This window comes from Cyprinodon tularosa, unplaced genomic scaffold (assembly GCF_016077235.1).
Source record: "Cyprinodon tularosa strain WSP-4 unplaced genomic scaffold, ASM1607723v1 ctg374, whole genome shotgun sequence".
NCBI classification, from domain to species: domain Eukaryota; kingdom Metazoa; phylum Chordata; class Actinopteri; order Cyprinodontiformes; family Cyprinodontidae; genus Cyprinodon; species Cyprinodon tularosa.
In genome coordinates, this window is record NW_024039090.1 from 440,110 (window position 1) to 466,857 (window position 26,748).

Consider the following 26,748-nt stretch of genomic DNA (forward strand, 5'->3'; position numbering starts at 1 on the left):
ATTTGAATGTCAGCAGACAACAAGAAGCCTCCCAGATCTCCAGATGCATTTGAGATATCAAAAAAGTACTCCAGAGTGTTGTTCAGCATGAGGGTGAGTAGAAAATGAAGGCTAATCATGTTTTGGGTGTACTATTCCTTTAAAATCAGGCACTGCACTTAGAGTTTACTAAACTATATTTCATATACTTAACAATAGTATAGTCAACTGTACTTGACTATACTATTGTTTACTTTATTGTTTACTAAAGTATACTTTAGTAAACTTAAAAATGTTCCAATTTAGTTCGAAGAAGTATTACTTTAGTAATACTAAGGGCTATTGCTAAGGGATATTACACAACTTAGTGTTGATCTGTCGTGTTAAATCCCATCTAAATAGATTGAAATGTGGTGCATTATCACAAAATGTGACAAAAAAACGTGTACATAGTTTTTCAGTATGTAAACAGCAAAAATAAACAACTGGGAGAGGAAATTTTTTATTTTTATTTTTGCTTGATAAACAGTAAAGAGCCATTCTTACTCTGTTCATGAGACAAGGAAATAGTCATAAAAGCTTACATCCATATTTCATACTGAATTTATAACATAATCTGCATCAACTCAACCCAGGAAACAGATTGAAGCTCACCAGCAGTTCAGTCCGATAGAGGAGGAGTTCAGTAAAATGCACAGCAACATTGAATTAATTGATGCATTAACTCATGCAAGTAAATACTGCCACAATGAAACTGGAAATATACATATACAGCAGGAGGGTGTAAACGCCAACTGCTAAGAACAACAGGAATATCGTAGCATGCTGCATGGTTTTTTTCACTGTCTCACAGAGCAGCTAGGTTGGGTTCAGATAATACACGGAGGCGTCGGTTCAGGGGTCAACAACACTCCAGAGAGAATAAAAGAGAGGATAAAAACAACAAAGAAGTAACAAAACACATAGTTAAATACACCCACGTTTCTCTCTATGTAAGAGATGTGGTTCTGTTTGTTCGCTTCACACAGGCAGCTTTTGTCGTGCAGAGAAAAAAACCAACCGCCATAATAGTAAGAGTACAGGTAGGAGTCATGCTTTTCATAAAAAAGAAGAAAGAGAGGGATTAAAACAGGTAATAAATATACTGTACAGTAGAAAGAGCACAACAAGAGACTGCAGCCATAATAACATCTAGAACCATAACTTTATAATATAGGAGGAAAAGCATCAACAGGAGGGCGCCGCGTGTCGGGGGGACAGGATAAGGAGTAGTCCGGGTGTTTGGCCGCATGCAGGCCAGCTGGAGAGGAGACGCAGGCGTAAAGAGCTTCCTGGTCACAGCTGCTATTGCACTGCTGCTGTAGGTTGGGGGAGTTAGGTGTTGCCCTAACTGTCTGCAATGGTTTGCAGAGAGAGAAGCACAAGGTGGGTGTGCAGAGTGCAGGAGGACAATCCGCCCAGTCCCAAAAATCCTCAAATCCACCCCCCATCCACCTGCAAATCTCTCTCAGAGCTGAAGCCTTTTCTCGGATCGTTGACTCCATTCTGTCTCCTCTGGGTGGCTGTGGGAGAGAAGAATAGGCAATAAGTTAGAGGAAGAACAAAATATCTTTCAGGTTTCTGTTATGTTTTTCTTTTGAGTATTCAGTCTTACTTTACTCCTTGTTTTCCCCATGTTTTTTAGTCCTAGTAATTTAACTATCATTTTGTTGTTATTTCCAGTCTTCCAGGTTTCTATTTGTTGCTCTCTGCTGCCCTCTTATGTTCTCCTTCTTTCCTAGCTCTTTCCCTCTCTTGTTCTGTGCACACCTGCTCCCAGTTTCCTCATTAGCCCTCTTTGTCTCAGTCTCCTTTAAAAGCCTTCTCTCTTCAGTTCCCCTTTGCTGGGTCCTCGTCTAACACCGTCAAACATGCTCCAACTCCGTCTCTCTGAGCCTTCCTCCTTATGATTGTGACCCCTGATGTCTCCATGGTTTCTGGTACGTTTAGACTAGTTTTCATGTTTGGGATTTTTGGACTCCTGGTTTCATGTTTGTTTGGACTTTGTTTTCTTTTTGGATTTTTGGATAACCTGCCTCTGTTTTCTGTTAAGTCATTATTAAATCCACAAGAGATTCACCTCTGCCTCCCTGCCTCTGCTTTTGGGTCAACTAACCATAGCCAAATCGTGACAATATCTGTGACAGGTACCATTGATGATGCTAGAAGTCTGTCAAAATGCATATAAAAACTCACACAAACAGTTTAGTTTAATACATTTTGGAAGGTTCTATGCATGCAGACTTGATATTTCAAAGCAGTCCATCCTCCTTTGTGATTTTTTGTTTTTGTTATCCATCTTTGATTACCCTTTTAGTCCATCTATAGATTCTCTCCTACCCGGCTGTGGCTCTGTTTCCATGCCTCATGTCTACTTTAGTCACCAAAGTCTCTTTCCCAATGAAAATACCGGGTTAAAGCGTGTTTTTCAAATTTTGGCCGAACAATCGGCATTTGGCTCCCTGGTTCTAACTCCTCGCTGGCACCTGCATAGCCTCTGTCCCCCCACAGCTGCGTGTCTGGTGACACCATCACACTGGGTTTGCGTTGATGATGTCACTAGTGTGACAGAAATCAGGAAAGTAAACAATGGAGAGCAACATGGAAAGAATCCAGGGCATAGTCAGTGTGCTGTATTATTTCGCTCTATTATCTGTTCAAATCCCTCCCACGAGAGCTGCTCAAAGCAAGCAGCCCAATTCCCTCCAACTCCCAGCAAATCCCCTCCAACTTCCAGCCACTGGAGTGACCCCCTCTTTCATGTTTTTTTTACTCGGACTCCCCCCTTTCACTGAATTCCAGGAGATGAAGATTCTCTTTAGATCTTAATGTCCACAAACATGACAGAATATTCTAGTACAAAGATTGATCCACTTTTTTTCTGGATAGCCAAAATAGACTCATCGTGTTCTAAAACTGATCCTTTGCAGTAACCCTGTGTGTTGCTGAAGGGGTCAGGATGAAAGACAGATTCCTCATCTCCAAAGAAAGAAAAAAAGCAGGACTGTATAAAATCTTGTTAACCAGAATGCGTTAACCAGGAAACTGTCATGATCTTGGCACTGATGACTGGCTTAATTACGCATTCCATTCACCTGTCTAACTCTGCCTAGTTTCTCATCACTGCTCATCTGATCCATCTGCTCCTGCCTCTATTTAAGGTGCTTGCATCCAGACATCAGAGCCAGATTACCTTGTTCTCTCTAGCCAGTTTTGTTTTTAGCGTACCTTAGTACTGATTTCCTGATCCTGTTTTGCCTCTCAACCTCTGAGCCTTCCTGTTCCTGACCTGTTTGCCTGACCTCTCTTTGGACTCCTGCTCATTTTCCGAGGCTACAGCATGTTGGACACTCTGGGCGGCACCTGCCGCATCTTGTTGGCAGCCCACTGGCTGGATCCTACCTCGTTCTACGGGCGTGGACTGTACTTGCAAACCAGAGTTACCTGTGACAGACACTGTAGCCACTGCTAGAGCCGATCTGCAGCCCGTAGTTCTAATAAACGCCTTTTGAATAATTCCACTGTCTGTCTTGCCTAAATGCTTGGTCCCTCTGTTCTGAGATATAAAACAAATTTATAACTATTCAAAAATCTAAGAAAAACACAGCTGTTCTAAACACAGTGAAAAATGGTGGTGGCAGCACCATGATACTGGTTTCTTTTGGGGTTTTTTGTACAAATACAGTTTATATGAAGGTTGTTGAAATAATATATAAAATGTACTAAATGCATGAGCACAAAGCTTTAGTTTCTGACTTAAAAGCTGATGATAAAAAATAACCCCCCCCCCCAAAAAAAAAAAATAATAATAAAAAAAATAATAATAATAATAAAAAAAGAAACTTTATATGTTGGCCACCAGGGGAGCTAGACGTTGAACTTCCAGGTTTAGGGACATTCTATGCAAAGCACGCAATCTACCAAACGACAAATCCACCAAATTTTCAAATGAATCATTGAAAACGGACCAGATTCTATGAAGTCCTTGTCAAACAACATCTACACATATATTTATACATATATGATGTCCAAATTAATCATTTATGGACCTGCATACACATTAAATGGGTCAAACATTTGTTTTTTATCTGTTATTACATAGAAAACATCTAATTACATGACTTGAAGAGACGCATTCCTGTTTCTTCTCAATCAATACAGGAAAAGTGAGGTGCCACTTTATTGTATCTCTTATACTATATACGTTGGTTTTGCTGTTCTTTTTACATCTCTTCAAAAGTGATGAAGCAGACTGAGGACGTTAAGTTGTTATCTCCCTTTTATCTCTTTTTTCTTTCATCTTTTCTCCTATTTCCTGGTTTTCCTTTCCTGTTCTTATTTACATTGCAGTGTCCTTATAATCTGTAATACTCCCTGCATAATCATAATAAAGTTATTTACATGCATAAATAAAGCAGAACACTATGGCGATAGCTGTACTGTTCCACTTGTGAAAGTAAAATCTGTTGGGCTCTTTTTGTTATCTAGACAAATATTCTTATTGCCACATTGCCAGACAGGACAATGTTAAAAAAAATAAAATACAGAAAAAATGAATTATTTTGAAAAGCCCATGGATTCTGTTTGTCATCTTTAGTTGTCAGTGTTTTGATGTGAATACTTAATTAATGCATTTTTGTTGTTAGTTTATGGTTAATATGAAAACAATTAAATTGAATTATTTAGAATGTTCCACCTCAAAGTATCTCTGCCGCCACCTTCTGGTTTAGAGGGGAGAGGCTTATTAAGGAGGTGATAAATTATGTCAAGATGAGCACATTAAATCACCTGGGGGGGGGACCTTTTGGTGAAGGGCAGCTAGAACAAAAACATTCATATATGCTGTATATCGAGCTATATATGTAAAATTAAGCTACTATTTTGGGTCAAAAGTTACACAGTTTTGCTTTAATGAGAGGAAATCTCAATTTTTCAGAATATGGTACCAGATTTTAACACTTATTTTGGCAGAAAATCTGCAGAGGTCTGCGGACGGAAGATGTTTGTCTCATCAGGAATCTTACGGGGGCAGAGTAGGGAAATCAAGAAGTGACTTTGGGATTTAATCAACAGGCTTGAAATGTTTGTACACTTTATCTTAACCAAAAAGTTGGAAAACATGTCAAAGTGATTTATCATGGTCTGATTCTCTGAAGCGCAGTCTGCATCCTGTCAGAGCTCTGTTACCTCATCCCTGCAGCGGCGCAGCAGGGGCTCCCGAGCAGTGGAAGTGCACGTTCTGCCACCTGCTGTCCCGGCGGTGCCATACTCTGGTCTCCTCTGATTGGCTGGAGCGGGGACGGCCCTGGCTGTCCACAAACTGCGTCAGGCGGATGTAGGCGATGCAGGCCGCGTCCTCTCCGATCATGTGCACGTGCGGGTTGAGGATGGTGGTGTGGATGGGTTTGCTGTTTTTGGAAAGGACTGAGAGAAAGGAGAACTATGGAGTGAATTTTGCTCCATTATTTTTGCACAGATAGAACAGCTTTTGTCAATGGAAGTGAAAAAAAAAAATTCAAAACAGAAATGAAACTTTGAAACCCGTTTTCAAAATGAATCTAAACAACACTTTGTGGTTTTCACAAATTTTTTCATTTCACTTCTTTTTTAATTTTTCAAGTTTATTTTCAGTTATTTTTCGATTTTTCTTCTTTTTTTTAATGTTTTTTTATTTCATTTCCAGATGAAAGTCCATCTCCGAAAGTAAAGCGATAAATATTTTTAATCGAAATTTTCCTTGTCATGCTCATCCTTTTGACGGTTGGCATATGGTGTCATTTTTAATATATTCAGAACAAATTTTTGACCTAAAAAAATGCATTGTCATTATTTCTACACAGTTGAAATTTCATTTGTTATTTTCTCTTCAAGCTAAAAATTCACATTACTATTTCAAAGTGATTACATTTTCAATACTTATTTTTCAGGTTAATTTTTTCTGTATTTAAAAAATCTGCATATAAAAAAATTCAACCTTTCAAAATTTAAACTCAATATTTTCAGCCTCCTGAGATTCAACTGGCTCATTTTCACTGTCTTAAATTCGGCATCTAAATTCAGTGTAAAAAGGGAAGGGTTACTTCAGGTCACAGACGTTAGCAATTCAAAAAAAAGTATTGAAAATGTAATCATTTTGAAATAGTAATGTGAATTTTTAGCTTGAAGAGAAAATAACAAATTAAATTTCAACTGTGTAGAAATAATGACAATGATTTATTTTTTTTAGGTCAAAAATGTGTACTGAAAATATTTTAACACTGAAACAGTAAGTACAAACATACAACATTTAAATTTCAGTGGCATTTTTTATTCAAATCCCAGCGACACAGATTTACTTCCATAAACTACGATGTTCCTCTTATATTTGGTGAATTTATGTTGGAATATATAGCAAACATATGTTGTGGTGAATGATGGGGTTTTGCATGTAAAGGCTACGTTTCCAGTCTTGCGTGCATTGTTGCCAGGTTGGGATGTTTCCCAATCTGGCCGTTTAGGATGGCCATCTATGGGTTAAACATTTTTTTTTCTTTAGATTTATGGCCTTAGAGATTAATAGACTTTGGTTCAAATTGGATGAGATTTTGTACATCTAGGACGTGAGTCAGTGACATCTGGCAACCCTGCTGAAGTCACTGTTGTGTTAATAACCAAAGCTGTTAAAACCGCTTTATAGAAGTCTTGGTGATGGTTGTCGTGTGATGCTTGAAGATAGATCCGTTATTCCACAATGTGTATTCGTATTGTGTTTCACATTTGAGATGCACTAAAAATGTATAATATTTGTCTGCCTGATTATTTCATTTTAAGCATTTGCGCAACCTTTTTAACCAATAAACTTCTTTTTCTTAAGTATTTCTGTGAATAACAATTTCTACTTATTGAGTACTTGAGTAAAACTATGAAGTAGAGCTACACTTAATAAATGATAGTGACTGTACCTCTGGCCATCACTGTATATGGCAACAAAGGCAAATGAAGGCATCATTAGACTGTAGCCCTTCACCCCTCCTACATAAAGCATCTCTCTGTTATTCCGTAAAAATTCAAAAAATATCCACTGGACTTGGTTTTCAAGATCTGAAGACGTTTCGCCACCTCTCCAGGAAGCTTTCTCAATTCAAATGTCTGGATCCGCAGTGAGTTTGAGTCTTATATAGACAACGCCTTGTATCGCTTGGAAACATGCAATGGTAACCGATGAATGGGTCGTTAGTTCCATCGTTAGCCTGTAATATCTGAACCTGTCTATGATTCTAGGGGTCGGTCGTTAAAGGGGGGATTGCCATTAAGGGGGGGGGGTTGTCTCCTGTAATACCTGAAACCTGTCTATGATTGTTAAGGGTTGGTCGTTAAGGAGGTATTGTTCACCGGCTGGGGCGGGTAGGTCCCTCGTTCCTCTGTGATGGGGTGGGGGGTTTGGTGATATCTGGAAGGGATCATGTCTATGATTGAATTGTATGTTTTTGGAAGCTGGAGTCCACCACCTCTGTTTAAAGTTGGTTTTTCTCTCTTAACATAGATGGCTTCCTTCACGCCCCTCTCAAACCACCTATTTTCTTTATCCAGAATATGGACATTCTGGTCCCCAAAAGAATGTCCTTTGTCCACAAGGTGTAGGTGTACTGCGGAGTCTCGTCCAGAGGCGGCCGCTCTTCTGTGTTGGGCCATGCGTCTGTGGAGAGGTGGTTTTGTTTCGCCAATATAAAGATCAGAGCATTCCTCGCTGCACTGAACAGCATATACCACTCCGCTCATATTCGGTCTGGGGGTTTTATCTTTAGGATGCACTAGCCTCTGTTTAAGGGTTTGGTTTGGCTTGAAACAGAGGCTAGTGCATCCTAAAGATAAAACCCCCAGACCGAATATGAGCGGAGTGGTATATGCTGTTCATATATATATATATATATATATATATATATATATATATATATATATATATATATATATATATATATATATATATATACACTCACCGGCCACTTTATTAGGTACACCTGTCCAACTGCTCGTTAACACTTAATTTCTAAGCAGCCAATCACATGGCGGCAACTCAGTGCATTTAGGCATGTAGACATGGTCAAGACAATCTCCTGCAGTTCAAACCGAGCATCAGTATTGGGAAGAAAGGTGATTTGAGTGACTTTGAACGTGGCATGATTGTTGGTGCCAGAAGCGCTGGTCAGAGTATTTCAGAAACTGCTGATCTACTGGGATTTTCACGCACAACCATCTCTAGGGTTTACAGAGAATGGTCCGAAAAAGAAAAAACATCCAGTGAGCGGCAGTTCTGTGGGCGGAAATGCCTTGTTGATGCCAGAGGTCAGAGGAGAATGGCCAGACTGGTTCGAGCTGATAGAAGGGCAACAGTGACTCAAATAACCATCCGTTACAACCAAGGTGGGCAGAAGAGCATCTCTGAACGCACAGTACTTCGATCTTTGAGGCAGTTGGGCTACAGCAGCAGAAGACCACACCGGGTGCCACTCCTTTCAGCTAAGAACAGGAAACTGAGGCTACAATTTGCACAAGCTCATTGAAATTGGACAATAGAAGATTGGAAAAACGTTGCCTGGTCTGATGAGTCTCGATTTCTGCTGCGACATTCGGATGGTAGGGTCAGAATTTGGCGTCTACAACATGAAAGCATGAATCCAACCTGCCTTGTATCAACGGTTCAGGCTGGTGGTGGTGGTGTCATGGTGTGGGGAATATTTTCTTGGCACTCTTTGGGCCCCTTGGTACCAATTGAGCATCGTTGCAACACCACAGCCTACCTGAGTATTGTTGCTGACCATGTCCATCCCTTTATGACCACAATGTACCCAACTTCTGATGGCTACTTTCAGCAGGATAATGCGCCATGTCATAAAGCTGGAATCATCTCAGACTGGTTTCTTGAACATGGCAATGAGTTCACTGTACTCAAATGGCCTCCACAGTCACCAGATCTCAATCCAATAGAGCATCTTTGGGATGTGGTGGAACGGGAGATTCGCATCATGGATGTGCTGCCGACAAATCTGCGGCAACTGTGTGATGCCATCATGTCAATATGGACCAAACTCCCTGAGGAGTGCTTCCAGCACCTTGTTGAATCTATGCCACGAAGAATTGAGGCAGTTCTGAAGGCAAAAGGGGGTCCAACCCGTTACTAGCATGGGGTACCTAATAAAGTGGCCGGTGAGTGTATATATATATATATATATATATATATATATATATATATATATATATATATATATATATATATATATATATATATATAAACTAGTGCTGTCAGTTAAACGCGTTAATAACGGCGTTACTGTAAACCCATTTTAACGGTGTCAATTTTTGTATCGTTTGATTAACGTTCTTTTTGGCCTAGCACACTTTGTCGTTTTTTCACATGCTGTTGCAACAACTAGTAACGTTAGAAAAACTACAACACCAATCCGGATCTAGTTAGACCGGAAACAAAACATCAGGCACGCTGCAACCACACTTGGGCCATTAAAAGAGTTGACGTTACATTTAGAGTGGATGGCTAGCATGAGACGCCGAAATGGATGCCGATAGTATTCTGAATGGAAAGTTTTCTTTTAAAAAGTTGCCAAATGATTCCATTGACAAGACCAAAGTGATCTGTGTGTTTTGTTTTTGTGAACTGAGCTATCATCGCAGCACGACCAGTCTGAAATACCACTTAATGGCCAAGCACTCAGCTGATTCGAATTCTCCACCCCCTCGTCAAGGCCAGGTAACTATGGATGATTTCAGACAGAAGCGCATGGATACTTTAACTAAGAATAAACTTACTGCAGCCATTGTGAGAGAGATTACTGCTCCAAGTGAAAATGTTAGAGTGAAACTGAACACTACATTATGCCAATGTTGTTTTCAATAAAAAACATTTGCATAAAGCAACCCTATCTTCTTTTCCATATTCATAAGAGCATTAAAATGAGAAAAAATAATGTGACAAAGAAATCAAGGGACATTTAGAATAGATAAAAATGTGCGATTAATTGCAAGTTAACTATGACATTAATGTGAATAATCATGATTAAATATTTTAATCGTCTGACAGCACTAATATAAACATTTTGAGGAGGCTAAAAAGAGAAAACATGAAAGGGATTGTGTGCAAGGAAAAACAAGAGTCAATCTTGGAAAGAAGTCAGATGTAAAACTGATTTTCTTTTCTCAACTTTATTATTAGACTGGTAATTCAACGCGTTGCTCCTAGTATACAGTCATTATTTTCTATGTTTAGCAGAAGCAAAATGCAAGCAGTTACAGGTCTAGTGCCCCTAGTTGCCAAAAGTTACACTGTGTGCCTTTTAAGGTTAATAAAACCAAAAGATATATAATTTTTTTATACATTGATTTTATGAGTTATAACAGGCTCAGTCCTGTGTGTTTGGATGCATATAAGAAAATTTAAATATTTGCGTTAATCTTTTTTTAACACATGGAAATCCTTTTATTGTCCCACAATGGGGAAAATTCATTCCCTGCATTTAACCCATCCCTTGGGGAGCAGTTGGCTGCGATTGTGCGGCACCCGGAGAGCAATCGGGAGTTAAGGGTTTTGCTCAGGGACCCAGAGTGCAGGCTGTGGGCATCGAAACAGGTACTTGCAACCTTCTCAAAGCACAAGCGCACTGCTCTAACACTCAAATTTCACATCACATTTCAATCACATTAAAATATTTCTAGTTACTTATGAAATGAATGCTTTTAAAGGCACACTATGCAACATTTTTCTGTTAATTAATGTGTTCCATAACGTTTTGGATGATTAAATGAGTCATTTCAGGTTGAACAAAGTCTCGCGAGAGTCAGTCTTGCTTTACGGCGAGAACTGCTACACCCCCCAGTTAAAAGCATTCTCGTTGCTAGCACAGTGGCGATCTTTGTGCAGTGCTGCTTTCACACCAGACGCAGCAAAATCGCGTCTGCTGCTTCATTTTTACTGCTTGTACCAGTTAGTTCTGACGCACGGCTGAAGCAGCTTTGCTGCTCTGGCTGCGCGGTGTAAAAGTGTGTCTGACGCGCGTTGGGCGGAGCTACTCTATCCTTTCTCTGCCTTGCAGCTATATTTGCTGTGATCAGTGGGAATAAAGTAGTTTTAATATGTTTTTAAGTGAGAAAATACACCTGAAAACGTAATCAGTGCAGTCAGTTCATTCAGATTATCATCCTGCCTTCAATATTTTTTCTGTCGGAGCCGCTCAGACCCCCACATACCAGCGGTGCGCCGACAGTAGGAATCCATTCATCAGCAGCCTCTGGCCGGGTCGCCTCCTCGCGGTTCACCGCGGCAGCTGGTAGGTATTTTTCATCTAAATAATCCAAACTGCAGGCAGCAGGATAATAAAAGCCAACATATTCTGGCGGCAGATTTCTGCATTTTAGTTAATTATGCGTCAATAAACTGTTTAAGAGGAGTGATCACAGCGCTCTGATCATCAGCGCTGTGTCTCTCTCCCTGCCAGCTCCCAGATAAGCTTCTCTGATTGGTTGACGCGGCGCATCGAGCAGCAAAAATTAAATTTTTCCAACTCGAGCAGCAGCACGTTTGCGGCGCGTCACGCGGCGTCAGATGCTTATTCATTCGTTGCGTTCGCCTGTCTGCTAAGCTCAAAACAACCGCGCCTGGCTTGACGGAGAAACCAGGAGAACAGCTGAGCATATTTACGACAGTGCACTTTTACTTTCGCCCTCTGGGGGGAGCCTCGGTGGAAAATCAACACCGGTTGCATAGTATACCTTTAAAGTCCCTTACAGAAATTTTATCTTTTTTTTTTTGGGAATATAAAAATCTGTAAAAAAAAAAAGTTTTAAATCTGTAAAAAAAAATGCTAAGATTTTTTTTTGGGAAAAATGAATCAATAAAAAAAGCTTAAAAAAACACATCTGAGAAAACTGTAGAGGATTATATTTATTTTCATTTTTCACATACAAAAACGTTTATTTTTTTTGCTTGCAAAAGTAATGGAACAAAATCCACTCCATATAAGAGGACCTCTTATATTCTTACATTCTGACCTGATGTAGTTTTAAGAAAAATTATCTTACATAAATTAACGTTTTGATCTTACGATTGTCGAAGTAAAATCTGTGGAAGTCCATCCCCTCTACCAGATTTCCAAGCCCCTCAGGCTCAAATGAGGTAAGGCCAGGGTCACAGATCTTCCTGCAAGAAAACAGCAATATAAATCTTTAAAAAAACGTTTAAAAAACGTATGATAGATACCACCACATGTATGAAAAAAACTGAAAAACTGTAACGATTGTTGTTGAAAGATGTTTTTTTGTTGTTGTAAAAACTCTAAGCTGTTTGCTGCCTCTATTAGTGGCCAAATCATTTCACTGATTTGCAATCATTGAGACCTGGGGATCGACTTGATGCTTTAAAAAAACAATGCCTCAGTCTGCAAACTCATGTTGTGTAGAAACCGTAAATGTAAAATATAAGTATTTCCTCTCACAGACCACAACAAAGTAGTACAAAGTTTACTGTTTTTAACAAAATAAACAGGTCAAGTTCAGTAAAAGTGAATCCATAGAATCTATGGACATTAGAATCGCTCTGATGGCTCTGAGTTATTCCACATCAGTAAATTGGTGAAATATTATCTTATGTTCATTAGAGGTTTGAAATACTACTTTTTTGGGTTAATCTGAACCAAGGGAAGTAATTGTAATATTGATAATAACACTGCAATATTTAAGTGTGATGTATTATCCATTTTTTGTTTGTAGGTGAGTACTTTAACAACATGATCCTTATATGATTAACAGAAACAATCAAATGTGCTTGTTTCTGGGATTTTCTAGATATATAACTGTTGTTACCGATTTGCAATGCATTTGTTACTTCAAGGCTGGACTATTGTAATTCTTTACTATCAGAAAGTCCACAAACTGTAGTTAAAAGCCTTCAGCTGATCCAAAATGCTGCAGCCAGAGTTCTGATGAAAATTAAAAAGAGAGATCACATCTCTCCTATCCTGGCTTCTCTTCATTGGCTTCCTGTTAAATCCAGGATAGAATTTAAAATCCTCCTTCTCACATATAAAGCCTTAAATGGCCAAGCTCCATCTGATATCAGAGATCTGATTGTTCCTTATGTTCCTAACAGAGCACTTCGCTCTCAATCTGCAGGTTTACTAGTGGTTCCTAGAATTTCTAAAAGTAGAATGGGAGGCAGATCTTTTAGTTATCAGGCTCCTCTCCTGTGGAACCAACTACCAGTTTTAGTCCGTGAGGCAGACACCCTGTCTACTTTTAAGGCTAGGCTTAAAACTTTCCTTTTTGATAAAGCTTATAGTTAGGGTGGCTCAGGTTATCCTGAGCTATCTCTATAGTTATGCTGCTATAGGCTTAGACTGCTGGAGGACACAGGGACCCCTTTTTCATCATTCTGCTTCATTCTATCTCTATTCTCACACTCTGCAGAATCTGTTAGTTCAATCTCTAACGTTCTGATCTCTCTGCTTTTTCTCATAGTAGCTTCATCTGGTCTGTTACTGTTTGGCTGTGACTCCATCCTGGAGAGAAATATCAGCTGTGCTGCTGCCATCAACACCTTTGTTTATAGATGTTGGAGATCGGCCTGTTTTCCAGTGTAGTCCTGTTTCTCTGACTGTGACTGGCTGGATGTGCTCTCTTCGTCCTCTGGCATGGGTACTGGCTTGGAGCTCGTCTGCCTGGCTGTGTGTTTCCTGGACGGGGCCGCCTTATACAGCTGCTTTTTGTGTCTCTGCTTCCGTCTCCTTGAACCCCAGTCGGCCTCAGCAGATGGCCGCTCACACTGAGCCTGGTTCTGCTGGAGGTTTCTTCCTGTTAAAAGGGAGTTTTTTCTCTCCACTGTCGCTACAAGCATGCTTAGTGTGAGGGATTGCCTTTGAGTCAATGAGTCGCTGCAATTAACTGGTTTTCCTTAGATAGAAAACTTTGAATCAGACTGTATGATCTGGTAGAAATGTAAAGTGCCTTGAGATAAAATGTGTTGTGAATTTGGCGCCATAGAAATAAACTCAATTGAAATTGAATTGAAGTGAACTTGGGCAATGATGAGCAAAATTAAGGGTTATAGTCATTTTTATTTAAACGTAATATTTTTTCCACAGTGTTTCCAATCAATCTAATTTGGTAGTGTTATGACCCAATCTATTCAATTAAATTCAGTTCAGTTGGCCCCGATACCCGATACCTGGCTGTGCAGTATCGGCTGATACCGATACCATCTGTTTGAAATTGATGTGTGTGTATATATGAAGAACTGCATACTACCTGGATGTAAAATAATTGCCACCATGGCTTTATCAAGCTGCTGCCTACCTTTGTGAATCAGGAAAAAGACTAATATAAAGTGAATCCACTAGAACTTTTTATTGCCTACCTGGAATGGGTGACAATAGTTGAATAAACTTTTGGCTCTCGTATCGGTGCCCGATCTTTTGGTACTCGCTGATACTGATACCACCATTCTAGTGCTGGATCGGGGCCCCATACTGGTATCGGTGCAACACTAGTTAGTTTCGGATCATTGCCTTGTTCAATCTAACCAAAATAGTTTTGACCAACTAGATTGGTTGTTTTTACAGCCAATATTTTCTTAGAATCTGTCTAAACTCGATCCAACTGACCACAACTCTCCTACAAACTCCTACATCTTGACTGAATACTGAGGCTGTTGAAATGCCTGTCAAAGTTTGCAGGTGATCTGAACCACTTGCTGAAGCAGTCATGGTATGGCGCTAGTGACGCTTCGGACATCATCGATTTCAGCCCCTCACCTCAATAAAGCAAGCCTCGATATGCGTTTTGCGGAAACGCTGCCTCCACTACTCAACATACACCTCGGCTCATCTCATAACATCACTACTGTTTACCTACAAGGTGTATATATAGGTTAGACTTAGGGTAGAACTGTCTGAAATGTCTGATGAAGGTCATAGCCAGCAAGACGTTACATTAATACATCCTGGATGGAGAGCGATACTGTGTGTGGGAAGTATTTCTGGAAATCTGTGGACGGAATAGTGTTGCAATGTTATTTAAAAGTTATTTTATATCATTTAAAGAAGCATTATGGGGTTTTCTAATGATGATGTCATCCGTGGCCAAAACACAGAACTGCACCCTTCTAGGTTGGACTCATTCAACATGGATGCGCTTAACGTCACATCGGCCGAACAGAGCGGTAACTTCTGACCCGAAGTATAAAAATATGTCAAATTCAAGGATTTTATTTTGTTGTAAAAAGTGAGTTCTGGCATCATGGAGTTGGTGAGATCAGGCCTGCAGATCTTAAAGACCTGACACTCATTGATAAAGCATGCAGAAAGCCATAAGAGGCGTCTGGTTGTTGTGCTGGCAATAAAAGTTTATTTGTTTATATGGATAAGGGTATGAGTAATAGTTTGTAAGAATTTTTTTTTGCAAAATGTAAAATAAAGCTATTTTTCTTTAAACTGATGCTCTTTTCACATAGTTTTATTACCTTTTGAGAGACGCTTGTCCCGTTCCCTATCAGAAATAACCATCCTGGCTGAAAGAAAATAACTTCTAATCTAAATGCGCCCGAGGAATGAATAAGTTTGAGCTTTACTGGAAACAACTGTGGCTCCTTTTTTTCATCACATTAATCTTTTCTATATTTTCTTCTATTTTTTTTGAACTTGTGTTTCCATCATGGAGGACACATTTAACCGAGCCCTTCCCATCCCTCTGCCTCAATCTGCCTGGCATTATTCTTAATTATATGGTAAGCAGAGGGGTGGGGGAGGATAAAACAATGAATGTAATTACTCTTTAATCTTTTAATACAACACGTTTTGTATGTCAATCAGATTAATGGCTGATGGAGCGCTTAAATGCTCACTTTACAGGCTGCACTTCCCTGCAGCTGGATGAACTTTTAAAAGCAGTGAAGGATGAGGAATAGGAGGGGGGGTGTATGGGACTCACGCATAGGCCTCAAAGTCTCCGTTGTTGACGGCTTCGATAAGCTGCTCCGTGATCTTTATGATCTCCTGTTTGCGAGCTGTGGAGAGGAAGGAAAGAAAGAGGGATGTGATTGCTTCCAAAGTGTCGTTCATTGTGCAGCTGCAGCTAAGCCGGAGGCTGAAGCAAGTTACAGATAGAGACGACCCGCCTGCGTGAGAACGGCGATCCTAATCCTGCTCCGATCTCCTCAATAAACTTTACACAGAGAAGACCCCACGGCTTACGTACCCCCCATTGTGTCCTGGCACCACGTTGCCTTCTACCTCCATTCATCATCCATCACACCTCTGTTGTACACACAGGGCAGCTGGAGATCATTGTGCTATTCTTGTCCCAGGATGAGATTTACCCTGTCCTTCTCCCGTGGCTTCCTCCCCACACTAACTGAAGGGCTTAACTCACTCAGATTGTCTACTTTCCCCCTCCCTCTCTCACCCTCTCTCATCCTCTCTCTCTCTCTCTGCTTACTGTACCCTTCTCTATCATGAAAGCACCTCTGTACTCCATCTACATGCTCTTCTGTCACTTAGCTGCATGTCACATAATAAAAAGTCGGGGCAACAGAGACATCAGAGCGTTCTCCGCTTTAATGTGCTTAAAGCAACATTTCAGTTTTAATTACAATAAAGTCCCATCTAACAAACTCCTGCTGCTGGGTCCTTTGTCTATTTGATACAGCAAAACATTTGGTAAGACTAAAATATAGCCCAGATGAAAGGATATTTCACTTAAGCTGCTTAGAGTATTAAATAAACAGAAACGATATATTTTCGGGAGAAAAAAAAAGAAAAAATAAATGCCAAAAAGAGGTACAAACAAAATAATAACCAAAGCATTTTTTTTTTTCTGTGTATCAAAGTGACGACTGAGTTTCTGCTGATTAAAACAAATAAGATTTAAAAGGTTCCCACCGGAAAAAGCCATGATCCAAGGTGGTTTTACTTTTTCACTTTTCTCTCGATCCGCCTGCTCAAAACCAGCTCTTCCTGCTGCGCTCATTCTAGGCGGAACCAGCTGCGCTCTCACCTGAACCTTATCACCTGATAACTGTGTCATTAGTGAATGATTATATGCAACATTGTCAAAACGAGAACACAGGTGTAATTCTTAATATAAAAGGACACCGGTTCAGTCTTAACGACCATAACTACTGTAACTGTTCTGGTAAGGCTTTCTAAAAGGTTTAGTTATTTATTTATGACCATTTTAGACCCATTATCTGTCTTTTTCACAGTTAATTCTAATTCATTTGGAATAGTTTTACAACCTTATATCACTTAAACTCAGCTTGTCATTTTACATTGGATCCATATTAATTATGATGTAAAAAAGTGCGAATTTAACATTGATATTTTATACCAGCTACAGTAGACTTGCATTGTGTCAGACTGAATGCATCCTCCGTGATTCAACCATCTATCCATTTTTCATCACACTTATCCCAAGCGGTGTCACGAGGGGTACTGGTGCCTCCAGCTGTCTAAGGGTGAGAGGTGGTGTCCACCCTGGACAGGTCACCAGTCCATTGCAGGGCAACACAGAGACAAACAGGACAAACAACCATTCACACACAGGAGAATTTAGAGAAGTCAATTAACCTAACAGTCATGTTTTTGGACTGTGGGAAGAAGCCAGAGTACCCGGAGAGAAGTCGCGCATGCTCAGGGAGAGCTGGCAAACTCAATGCAGAAAGACCCCTGCCAGGAATCGAACCAATAACCTTCTTCCTGAGCAGCCCCATTACCAGTTTAATTTAAGGATAATTTCATGTTTTCAACCTTTGAAAGGAAACAAAGACACTTGTGAAAAGACGTAGGGGTAAAAACTGTTCAGGTCGCCAGTCCATCAAAGGGCAACAAAGAGACAAACAACTATTCACACTCACACCTAAAGAGAATTTCATAAGTAACAGTCATGTTTTTGGACTGTGGTAGGAAGCTGATGTACCAGGAGAGAACATGCAAACTCTTTGTTAGCCCAAAGGCCTTATCTGTCACGTAAATGTTTCCTATTTCGGTGTACCCTATTGTCAAGTAAGCTTACATTGAACTGGAAGGAACAATTCCTGCCCAATTGCCAGCTACGACTTTTATAATAAAACTGGTAAAACATCTGCCTTACAATCCAAGGCTCAACTAAAATAAAACATGTTTCCATCCATCTATCTTCTCCCGCTTATCCCATCAGGCCGGTGTCTATCTCTGTGAGGGTCATCCCTGGACAGGTCGCCAGTCTGTCACAGGGCAACACAGAGATACTCACCTAAGGGCAATTTAGAGAAGCCAATTAACCTGACAGTCATGCTTTTGGACTGTGGGAGCCAATCATTGCTCCCATCTGTTAGAAATGATGATGACAGAGCCAAGCACAGAGAGAGAAAAACTACTGCAGGAATCCTTCATGCAAAATCTCTTTTCCATATTTATGTTTTTATTATGAGACCAGAGCAAAAACATTTGAGAAGTTTTATTTCTCACTTTGGGACAGTGTTAGAGATAGTTTCCAACAAGCCAAAAGAAATCAACCACTTGGTAGCAGCAGTGTTGCTAAGCAACATACAGTGAACTATTAAATATTTGATAATACTTTTACTTTTTACTTTTAAGTACTAGTTTAGTGACCTAACTTAAGAGTTAACCCTGGTGACAGCTCTACCACACAGCAACCATTTTCATCAATCATGTTCTGCTAAAACCAACATATTCGTTTTTTTTAGCCGGTCACATGATTTCATAAAAACTTCACAAACATTCTTAAAGTCGTAGGGAAGCAGCCGTTCCGACCATTGCAGGTACAAATTTTCCCTAGTGGTGCACGACTTTAGCCTCATGAGACCATCCTGATCTCGCAAGCTTTCAAGGTTTCACTCGCTAATCAGTCTGGAGACTCTCCGTTAAAGAAAATTTGGAGCCGTTCACCAAACGAACGTCCAATCAGCGTTGGCTTTGAGGCGGGTTGAGGTGTGACGCAACGAGAAGCGCGACAGTTCAGTCTAAAGAACATGGCGGCTTCAGCCGATGAAACTAGCGTTAGCGTGGCTATCGAGCAAGTTTTATCGGAATAACAGAGTATTTCTTCACTGAAAGAAGAGCAAAACACTGCTCTGGAGGCTTTTCTCAGAGGAAAAGATGTTTTTGCTCTTCTCCCGACTGGTTTCGGCAAGAGTAGCCTGGCTTGTGGTTGTGTTTTTGTCGTCGCTCTGTTAGTACGTCATATGCTTTGTTGATCTGATTGGTTTATTAGGCCCGTCTATCACCAACATAGGCCAATCAGCTAACCAGTATTTTCGCCCCTTCCCAAAATTACTTCAACTGAAGGTTTCCAGATGGATATGCGGAGCAAATCCATCTAGCGGAGTCAGGTTAGCACGACTTTACAAGAGTGAATAAAGTGAATGTGATTGGTTGTTTATTAAGGGGGCGGGATTGTTGTGGTCATAGGTTCGCAAGCAAGTTTGATTATGGCCGGTTTGTTGGAAGCATCTTGCTAACCAGTTAGCAACTGCTAGTAGGTTGTGGAAGAGGAAGCCAGGGCGGCAGAAGCTTGGTTTGGTGTAGAAGGCTTACAGCCGTACATGTTTGAGCCCTTGCCTCGCAACGCTGCCAGTTCTGTTAGCTCTACGCCTGCTGAAGACACAGACGTCCATCCCCGTGAACACTGGGACGGAACTCAGTGGGAAAGGAAATGATTCTTATTTCTTATTGCAACCGTTGCGTATATTAGCTGCGACATATGAATCAAGATGATATGACCTAAAAAATTTGATTGGCAGATGACCGTTGATATATGATTGGCCGAATTAAGGTGTTCAGGCTGACGTATAACTAACTGCCCTGCATAAGATAACGAAAAAAACCCACACAGATTTTAAGACAGCATTTTTAAAAACAGAAATTTTCAAATTTTTGGGACAAAATCGTCTGATAAAGAGTACATTTATATACATTTAAGCCAGAATAATTTGACATTTAAATAGGATTTCCTTACGACTTTAACATTCTGGAGGCAGAAGCGCTACAGATGAGTTTTATCTGCAGGAGATATGGTTGCAGGAATGGGTAAAAAAATCACCCAAGATGCTGGCATGTTAAGTTCTGTAGTACAGTTAGGTACCTCTCACTGTATGAAGGTCTTTCTCTTCTGTTGTCCCATGCACTTTTAAGAGAACTCGTCATGAGAAGAGCTTGATCTGATGCCCTTAATGCTGAAGAGCTTCAGCGCTCCTTTTTGGTAATCTCCTCGACTGTCCTTTATGAAAGAAAGAGATAATTCTCTCCCATAATCCAAAGCTTGGACAGTCTTACAAATCGGCCTTCAAGTATTTAAAACATGCAAGGTCGTGATCGGGACTTTGAGCTGCTTACATAAGCAGCCAGGGATGAAATATTTATGTAAACCTAACGATAAACTGATATTTTACAAGATATGCTTTAGTTTGTCTGATGTAAAGCCTCAGTGAAACAGTGTAATAAGAACTGATCGGCTACTGTAGCCGTGCTCTGACCTACATCGCAGCTTTGTAAGTGTGCTTGGCTTTCTGTCATAGGGGAGTTATTCCCTCTTTATATGCATTTCTATCTACTTTCATTTTCTTTGCAACGCCCTGTAGAGGCGTTGATAGTAATGATAACTTGAACTTTTCAATATTTCTTGATAAAAGCTATTTTCTTGTCTAGTTAAAGTTAAATTTAAAAAATCTGTTGTTTTTTTTCAAATAACAAGCGCTTAAAGGTATAGTAGAGGATGTTATTTTTCCGGGTGGATCATGAAAATAGGGTACTTCTCCTAATTGTCAATCATTCTGGTGATATGTTCATGTAATGCCGCCCTATGTGCTTGTCTCCACCATCTTACCGGTGGTGAGTCTCACATAGTGAAAAAATTGCAAATCTTCTTTTGGAAAGTAAGATTGTATGAGCGATGCAAACAGCAACTGTCAAACATAATGTGCACGAGGAAAAATGGGCTCATGCATGCTCTTAGAAGCGTTAAATAGGCTATCCTTCACATGAGCGGGTACAGGGTTGTGCATGTACATGGAGAGGGTGTTTTTTTTTTTTTTTTTATTCACAAAAATCCTCCATTATAACTATAAATGGAGAAAAGTGTGACCCTAAGAGTCTAAATCTGCCTCAATTATAATTTATTCCTCTCACCTGTTTCCTCTTGGTCATATTCAGTTCAGCCTGAGCATTCAGTGCCAGATCATTACTTGTCTTTCTGTTAGACTGTCTGTTATTTTGATTTATGGTTCATGTCCTGGATCCTAGCAGCCAGTGGAAAGAGGGTTTTTGTGTTTGTCTCGTCTCCTGATCGTCCACTGTTCCTCCCCCGCGGAGTCCTCTGGGTTTTTGGCTCATTATGGGGGGAGGTTCAGTTTTTATCCAGTAAGCCTGGCTCCAGGGAGGAGACCAGTTTAAAGGTCCTGCATCAAGTTCTGGTTCCACGTCCTGTCTCGGCTACCCTCTGCCACTGAGCCTGCCCGTCTGCACCTGATCCTGTCTGCTCCTGTGAGTGACCACCTGGTCACGCTTTCAGACCCTGTCAGACTCTGAACCCTCCTGGGAGCCTGTGGATCCTGCCTGGAAGTCTGGATCCTGCCACCTGTTTCTGTTCCTGCCTCATCTGGATCCCTGATCAGGATCAGCTTCCAGCTTGACCTCTGGAACTGCAGCATTTGGGGACATTATTGGACTGGACTGTTAAACCAGAGTGTCTGTGATTGAGCAGTGCCCCGCTCCCCATCCTGCAGTGTCCAAGAGCCACAGCTCAACTTTAGCTTTTGTTAATTTAATAAACCTTTTTGAACTTTCCTACTGACTGTCTCTCCTTGAATACTGGGTCCACCTGTCCCCGGTTCATGACAATAACTATTTTAGAAGCAACATACATACAAATTAGCTTGTAAAGGACAGCCATAATCACTGACTTTATTCCGCTAAAATGAGAATTATGGAAACTATAATAAATTTTAGCATTTTTCATAAGCCCTTTTAGGAAACTTTGAGGTGAAAACCTCAAGAGTTAAAAATATCACATCGATTTTATTTCAATGCACTAAATATTTATAGATAATTACAAGGTGGCACAATTTTCCATCGGAAAGGTCCAACCTAGGCACTGATTAGCATGGTAGCTGGTAGGTGTAGCACAAAGCATGAGGTTGTCAGTTGTAGGAGGTAGTGTAATGGTCTGTCTGTGTCTTGTTGGATTTAGCAGAAGACGGTGTTTATTAGGTTTCAAACAATACTGTTTAATCAGAGCACAGCACCCAAAGCCAGAATCCAGACCTTCATATTCTGCTTCATAATTGGAAAACAAGGTCTCTGCGGGTCATTAAAAATCATTAAAAGTCATTAAATTATTATTTTTTATTATTTTAATTACTTATTATGCTGAGATTGTGACAATCGCTGCACTGGTGCTGGCCTAATCCTCAAGTTGATACACCCGCTCAACTCCACCCTGCATGCCATTAACTCTCACTTAACAAACATAAATAACTGACATGAAAACATAACGCAAATAAACTAAGAATACAAGAATAATGATCTGGCCCTGATAGTTGGGCTAAACCATATATATAGTAGAGGCAGCAGGTGAACAAGTAAATGATAATTACAGAGAGGGGAGGGAACGGCAGGTGAATGAAGTGAGTAATCAGAGAAACTACCTGGGGCTGCAATCATGACATGGATAGGAACATCAGAAGATGCCTATATGCTAATAAAACTATGATAGGAAGCTCTCTGCTTCCTCCTCCTACTTTCTTTATTACTTCCGGGACTTATGTCGACCGCTGATGCACTCTTCTTTTGCTTAAATGTCGTTACCATAGTCAAGAACCATAGCTTCTGTCATTTGGGCTGTATGTTTTGTGACGTTGCTCTCCTGGAGGGTGAACCTCCAGCTCAGTCTCTGTTCTTTTCTTCTGTGTTCCTTGAAGGATTTCCCTCAATTAAGCTCCACCTATCTTCTCAACACTTTGACCAGCTTTACTTTCCCTGGTGAATAAAAGCTTCACCATGACTTCATATGGTGTTTTTTCTCTTGAAAGGTGCTTTGTTTGAACTGTGTTCCACAAAGATTCATAGACTGAGCAGCTAATCGATGTCCACATGTAAATAACTATAGGTGACTTAGTGAGTCCCTGAGGAAGACATTAAACACCTCAAAGCTTCCAGGGGCTCAAAGCTGTTTATGTCTCCCTTAGGAATGGGAAAATTCAGAGGGAAAATGTTCCCATAGTTTTCTAGTGTCACATTTTAGAACAATGTATTTTTTATATTTATTTTAATTAAAATCTCCACAGCTTCCTTCATGACTCTTCATGACGCCGTTTTTATTTTGATAAAATTAAAAGCTATGGAACACTTTCTTTCCCCTTCAAATCAACGTTATGATAATCTGTTTGGGTCTATTTCACTAAATCCCGGTAAAATGAAGAATCCGAATGCATTGAAAGAACTGGCTAAAGAGCGATTAATTTCATCTTTACAGTTTGTTTGAATCTTTGACATAAAATTTTACTTATTTTTTTGGGATAAAGGACTAAAATTAAAGAGGAAAAATTGTCAAACATGTTTATAATCAGAAGGTTCCATAGACATGAAGCATGTTTCAATAGGGAATGAATTACAGCCGCCATCTTGGGGAGGTCATTACTCCTATTTGGCTAAACAAAAACAGGAGATGTTCCTCAGAACTCTGCTTTTCTTTTTTTTTTGTCAAATTAACGGACTAATCGCATCAGGGCCCTGGGGGAGTTGGAGGAATAATGCTAGCTAATGCTAGCTATGTTATTTGATAGTATTTGATGCAGGTGTCCACCCAGCTATAAAGGCTAACAGTGAATAAACAAAAACACAACAAACTTTTAAATCTGTTCTTTTAAACCAGGGTGACCAGACGTCCCTGATTTCCGGGGAAACTCCCCGTTTTGGACGACACGTCCCCAGCCAAAGCTGTACCCAGAAATGTCCCTGATTCGACGGTTTTATGAATGAGGGGTGAAAGACTGTTATTATGGTAGAAAAGCGTGTTAGCATGTTGCGGGCAGAAGCAGCTGTTACGGTACCATTTTGCGCTGCTCTTAACATAAAGATGATTCAAAGACTGCACCGATTGTTGGACTGTAATGATCCTTATGGATCTCAGCTGCTATTTAAACACAAAGAGGAAAAAGAGTGCACCACTTTTTAAACAGACGAAGAAGTAAAAGCGGAAGTTCTTTATCACATCCCAACACAACTTATGGGGAGTGTCGCTACCCGATCCGTTCCGGAAGCACGATCCGTCCTGGGCATGCGTCATCAGCGCATTGCGCATTCAGATACACATCCGGGTTGCCCTAGATTTTATTTCGTTGAACAGACCTAAATGACGATTTTCCTTCCCAAAAATAGTAAATGTACTAAAATATAATGTGTCCAAGGTTAATATTCTTTTTTCTGACAAAATAAATGCCTTAAAATCATTTCTGTTTTATCACTCGTCTCGGCCCGATCTGCACTGGAAATGGGATCCTAGGCTACTTCCAGTGGGTAACTTTTTCGGCTTTGGATTTAAACATGAATCTAGTCTTTTTGAGGTTTATGTTTTCCTTTTGTTTTAACATTATGGTATATGGTGCGTAATCTAAAGAAAAAGAAACAACTAAAATGCAGATAAACATGGTTCAATCATATTGCCAGACTGCTCTGAGAAGCAGTTTATCGGAGAAAATGCAAAAAGCATCACGAGTGTATGAAAAGACTTTAATATTCAGGAGTTCTTGTTTAACTAAGCTCTGAATGAAGCCGGAACCTACCTTTTACGTCCTCATCCTCAATGGTGGTGTTACTGCTGTCGGAGGATCCCTGAAACAAAAAGAATAAATCCTCCTGATGATTAAAATCATAAAAAGCAAAGAAAAACAAGACATTACCCCTAATATAGCATGCAAATTTATACACAGCTCACTTACACAGTATAGCCTACAGCACAGCTATGTGTTCACACAACAGCTTTTGCCAATAATACAAAACAAAACACAACATCGCAATTTGGCCTCTGCTGCAATCCCACCTCTGGATTGAGCTGTCTATCCGTGAGAAAAAATAAAATAGAATTAAAAAAAAGCAGACAGGTATAATGTTTAGCCACACTAAGCAGACAGTTCTGAGGAGTGGAATGAGTGTTAATCTGGTTCTGTTCCTGCTGACATTTACCCATTTCTCTGAGCTTCGTTAGTTTGAACACAGTGAGGCAGCATAAGACAAAAAGAACAAACCCACAGCCCCACGCCCACACACCTCTGTCATGCAGGGAAAGAAAATCACAATAACTTCACAGTGTAGAAACAAAAAAAGACCCTTTAAAAAACACTGCTGAACCCACCAGGGGAGAGGAACGGAGTAAAGAGGAGGATGGCAAATGAAGGGTAAGATGAGGAACGAGGAGATGGAGGAAAAGAGAGGATGTACCTTGATTCCATCTACTGGATTATGGATAACAGTAGTCTGTGGCTCCTGGAGGGACAATGGAGAGAAAGAAAGGGGAACGGGGGGAGAAAGAAGGAGAATATAAAGACAAAATGGTGGATGTTTTATGGGCAAATGACAGTTAGAGAGGGAAGATGAGAGAAACATGTGGAAACAGGAAGAAAGTTGAGAACACCAGACAAACTATGAGAGCAAAATGAATGTATTCATTTAACAGATTTACACTTTGTCTTCTATGGAGTAAACTTTGTTCCATTATTTTTACAGGCAGGTTTTGTATACTGTACAAATTTGCAAGGAAAAAAATGCAATCAAGAAACAAAATTTTGAAAAATGTTCATAATCAAAAAGAGGTTTTGAGAATACCTTTCCTTTTTTATTATTTTTTTCTTAATTAGATGTAACATTTTTCATGCATTTCTTAAACATTATTATTTTTTATAATTGTTATTTTATAAATTTTTTTTTAACATTTTTTTTATTTAAGTTTTAAGTTTTTAAGATTTAAGTTTTTTCATATATTTTTTCCAGCTTTAATTGATAAAATTGCATTCTTTTCAAATTGCATTTTGCAGATCACATTCTCTTCCAGGTAAAAATGTACCGACCAATAAAATGCATCTTCTCCTCTTCCTCTAGATGAAAGCCCGCCCCCCAGAAGTGATAAAAAATGGGTTATGGAAAACGCAATTTGAAAAAACTGCAATTTTCACAATTACATCTAAAAAAGACAAGTTTTGAAAATAAATTTAAGAATATTAAACATGTAAAAAATGCAGTTTTTTCTTCTTTTTGTAAAACTTATATCCAGATAAAAAGCAAACTTAGTCTCAAAACCTTTTTCTGTATAAGTTTTTTAAAGTTTTATTTCTGGATTGATTCCCCCCCCCCCCAAATCTCAATTTACAAAATGTTCTTTGCTTGCAATAATAATGTAACAAAATTCCCTCCACACACTCATATCATGGGTTGAGCTTTTTATATATCATACCTGCAGGTGTTGGATCCTGCACTGCAGGAATATAGACTATTGTAGGTTATTTCATTGAATCAGTTTGGAGATACTCCTTTGGAAAAGCAAAACTAGCAAATAAACCATTTAAGAATATAAACTAGCTATTCACCTCCTTCTTTTATTCAGTTATTATTCTGCTAGTCAACATTCTCCAGGTAATATGAGATAGCACAGAAAACGCTTACTACTTTCATAACTTTTTTAGTCTCACAGTTTTATTTTGCTGAT

At 39.7% G+C, this 26,748-nt stretch overlaps 1 protein-coding gene across 13 annotated transcripts in view; it reads right to left on the reverse strand.

The window, feature by feature from the left end:
- Positions 1-462: 462 nt before the first annotated feature.
- The window catches only part of LOC119790907 (calcium/calmodulin-dependent protein kinase type II subunit beta), a 129,645-nt gene continuing 103,359 nt past the window's right edge, over positions 463-26,748 (reverse strand). For 8 of the 13 annotated variants that reach the window (XM_038296659.1, XM_038296668.1, XM_038296661.1 and 5 more), the window contains 6 exons: positions 25,488-25,532; positions 24,833-24,881; positions 15,985-16,060; positions 12,108-12,202; positions 5,206-5,442; positions 463-1,541 (listed from right to left, as the gene is read on the reverse strand). In XM_038296659.1, coding sequence (XP_038152587.1) covers positions 5,207-5,442; positions 12,108-12,202; positions 15,985-16,060; positions 24,833-24,881; positions 25,488-25,532 — 501 coding nt within the window. In that variant the 3' untranslated portion in view covers positions 463-1,541; position 5,206. The remainder of the gene's footprint in view (positions 1,542-5,205; positions 5,443-12,107; positions 12,203-15,984; positions 16,061-24,832; positions 24,882-25,487; positions 25,533-26,748) is intronic. The other 5 variants (XM_038296672.1, XM_038296671.1, XM_038296666.1 and 2 more) reach the window with 1 other exon arrangement.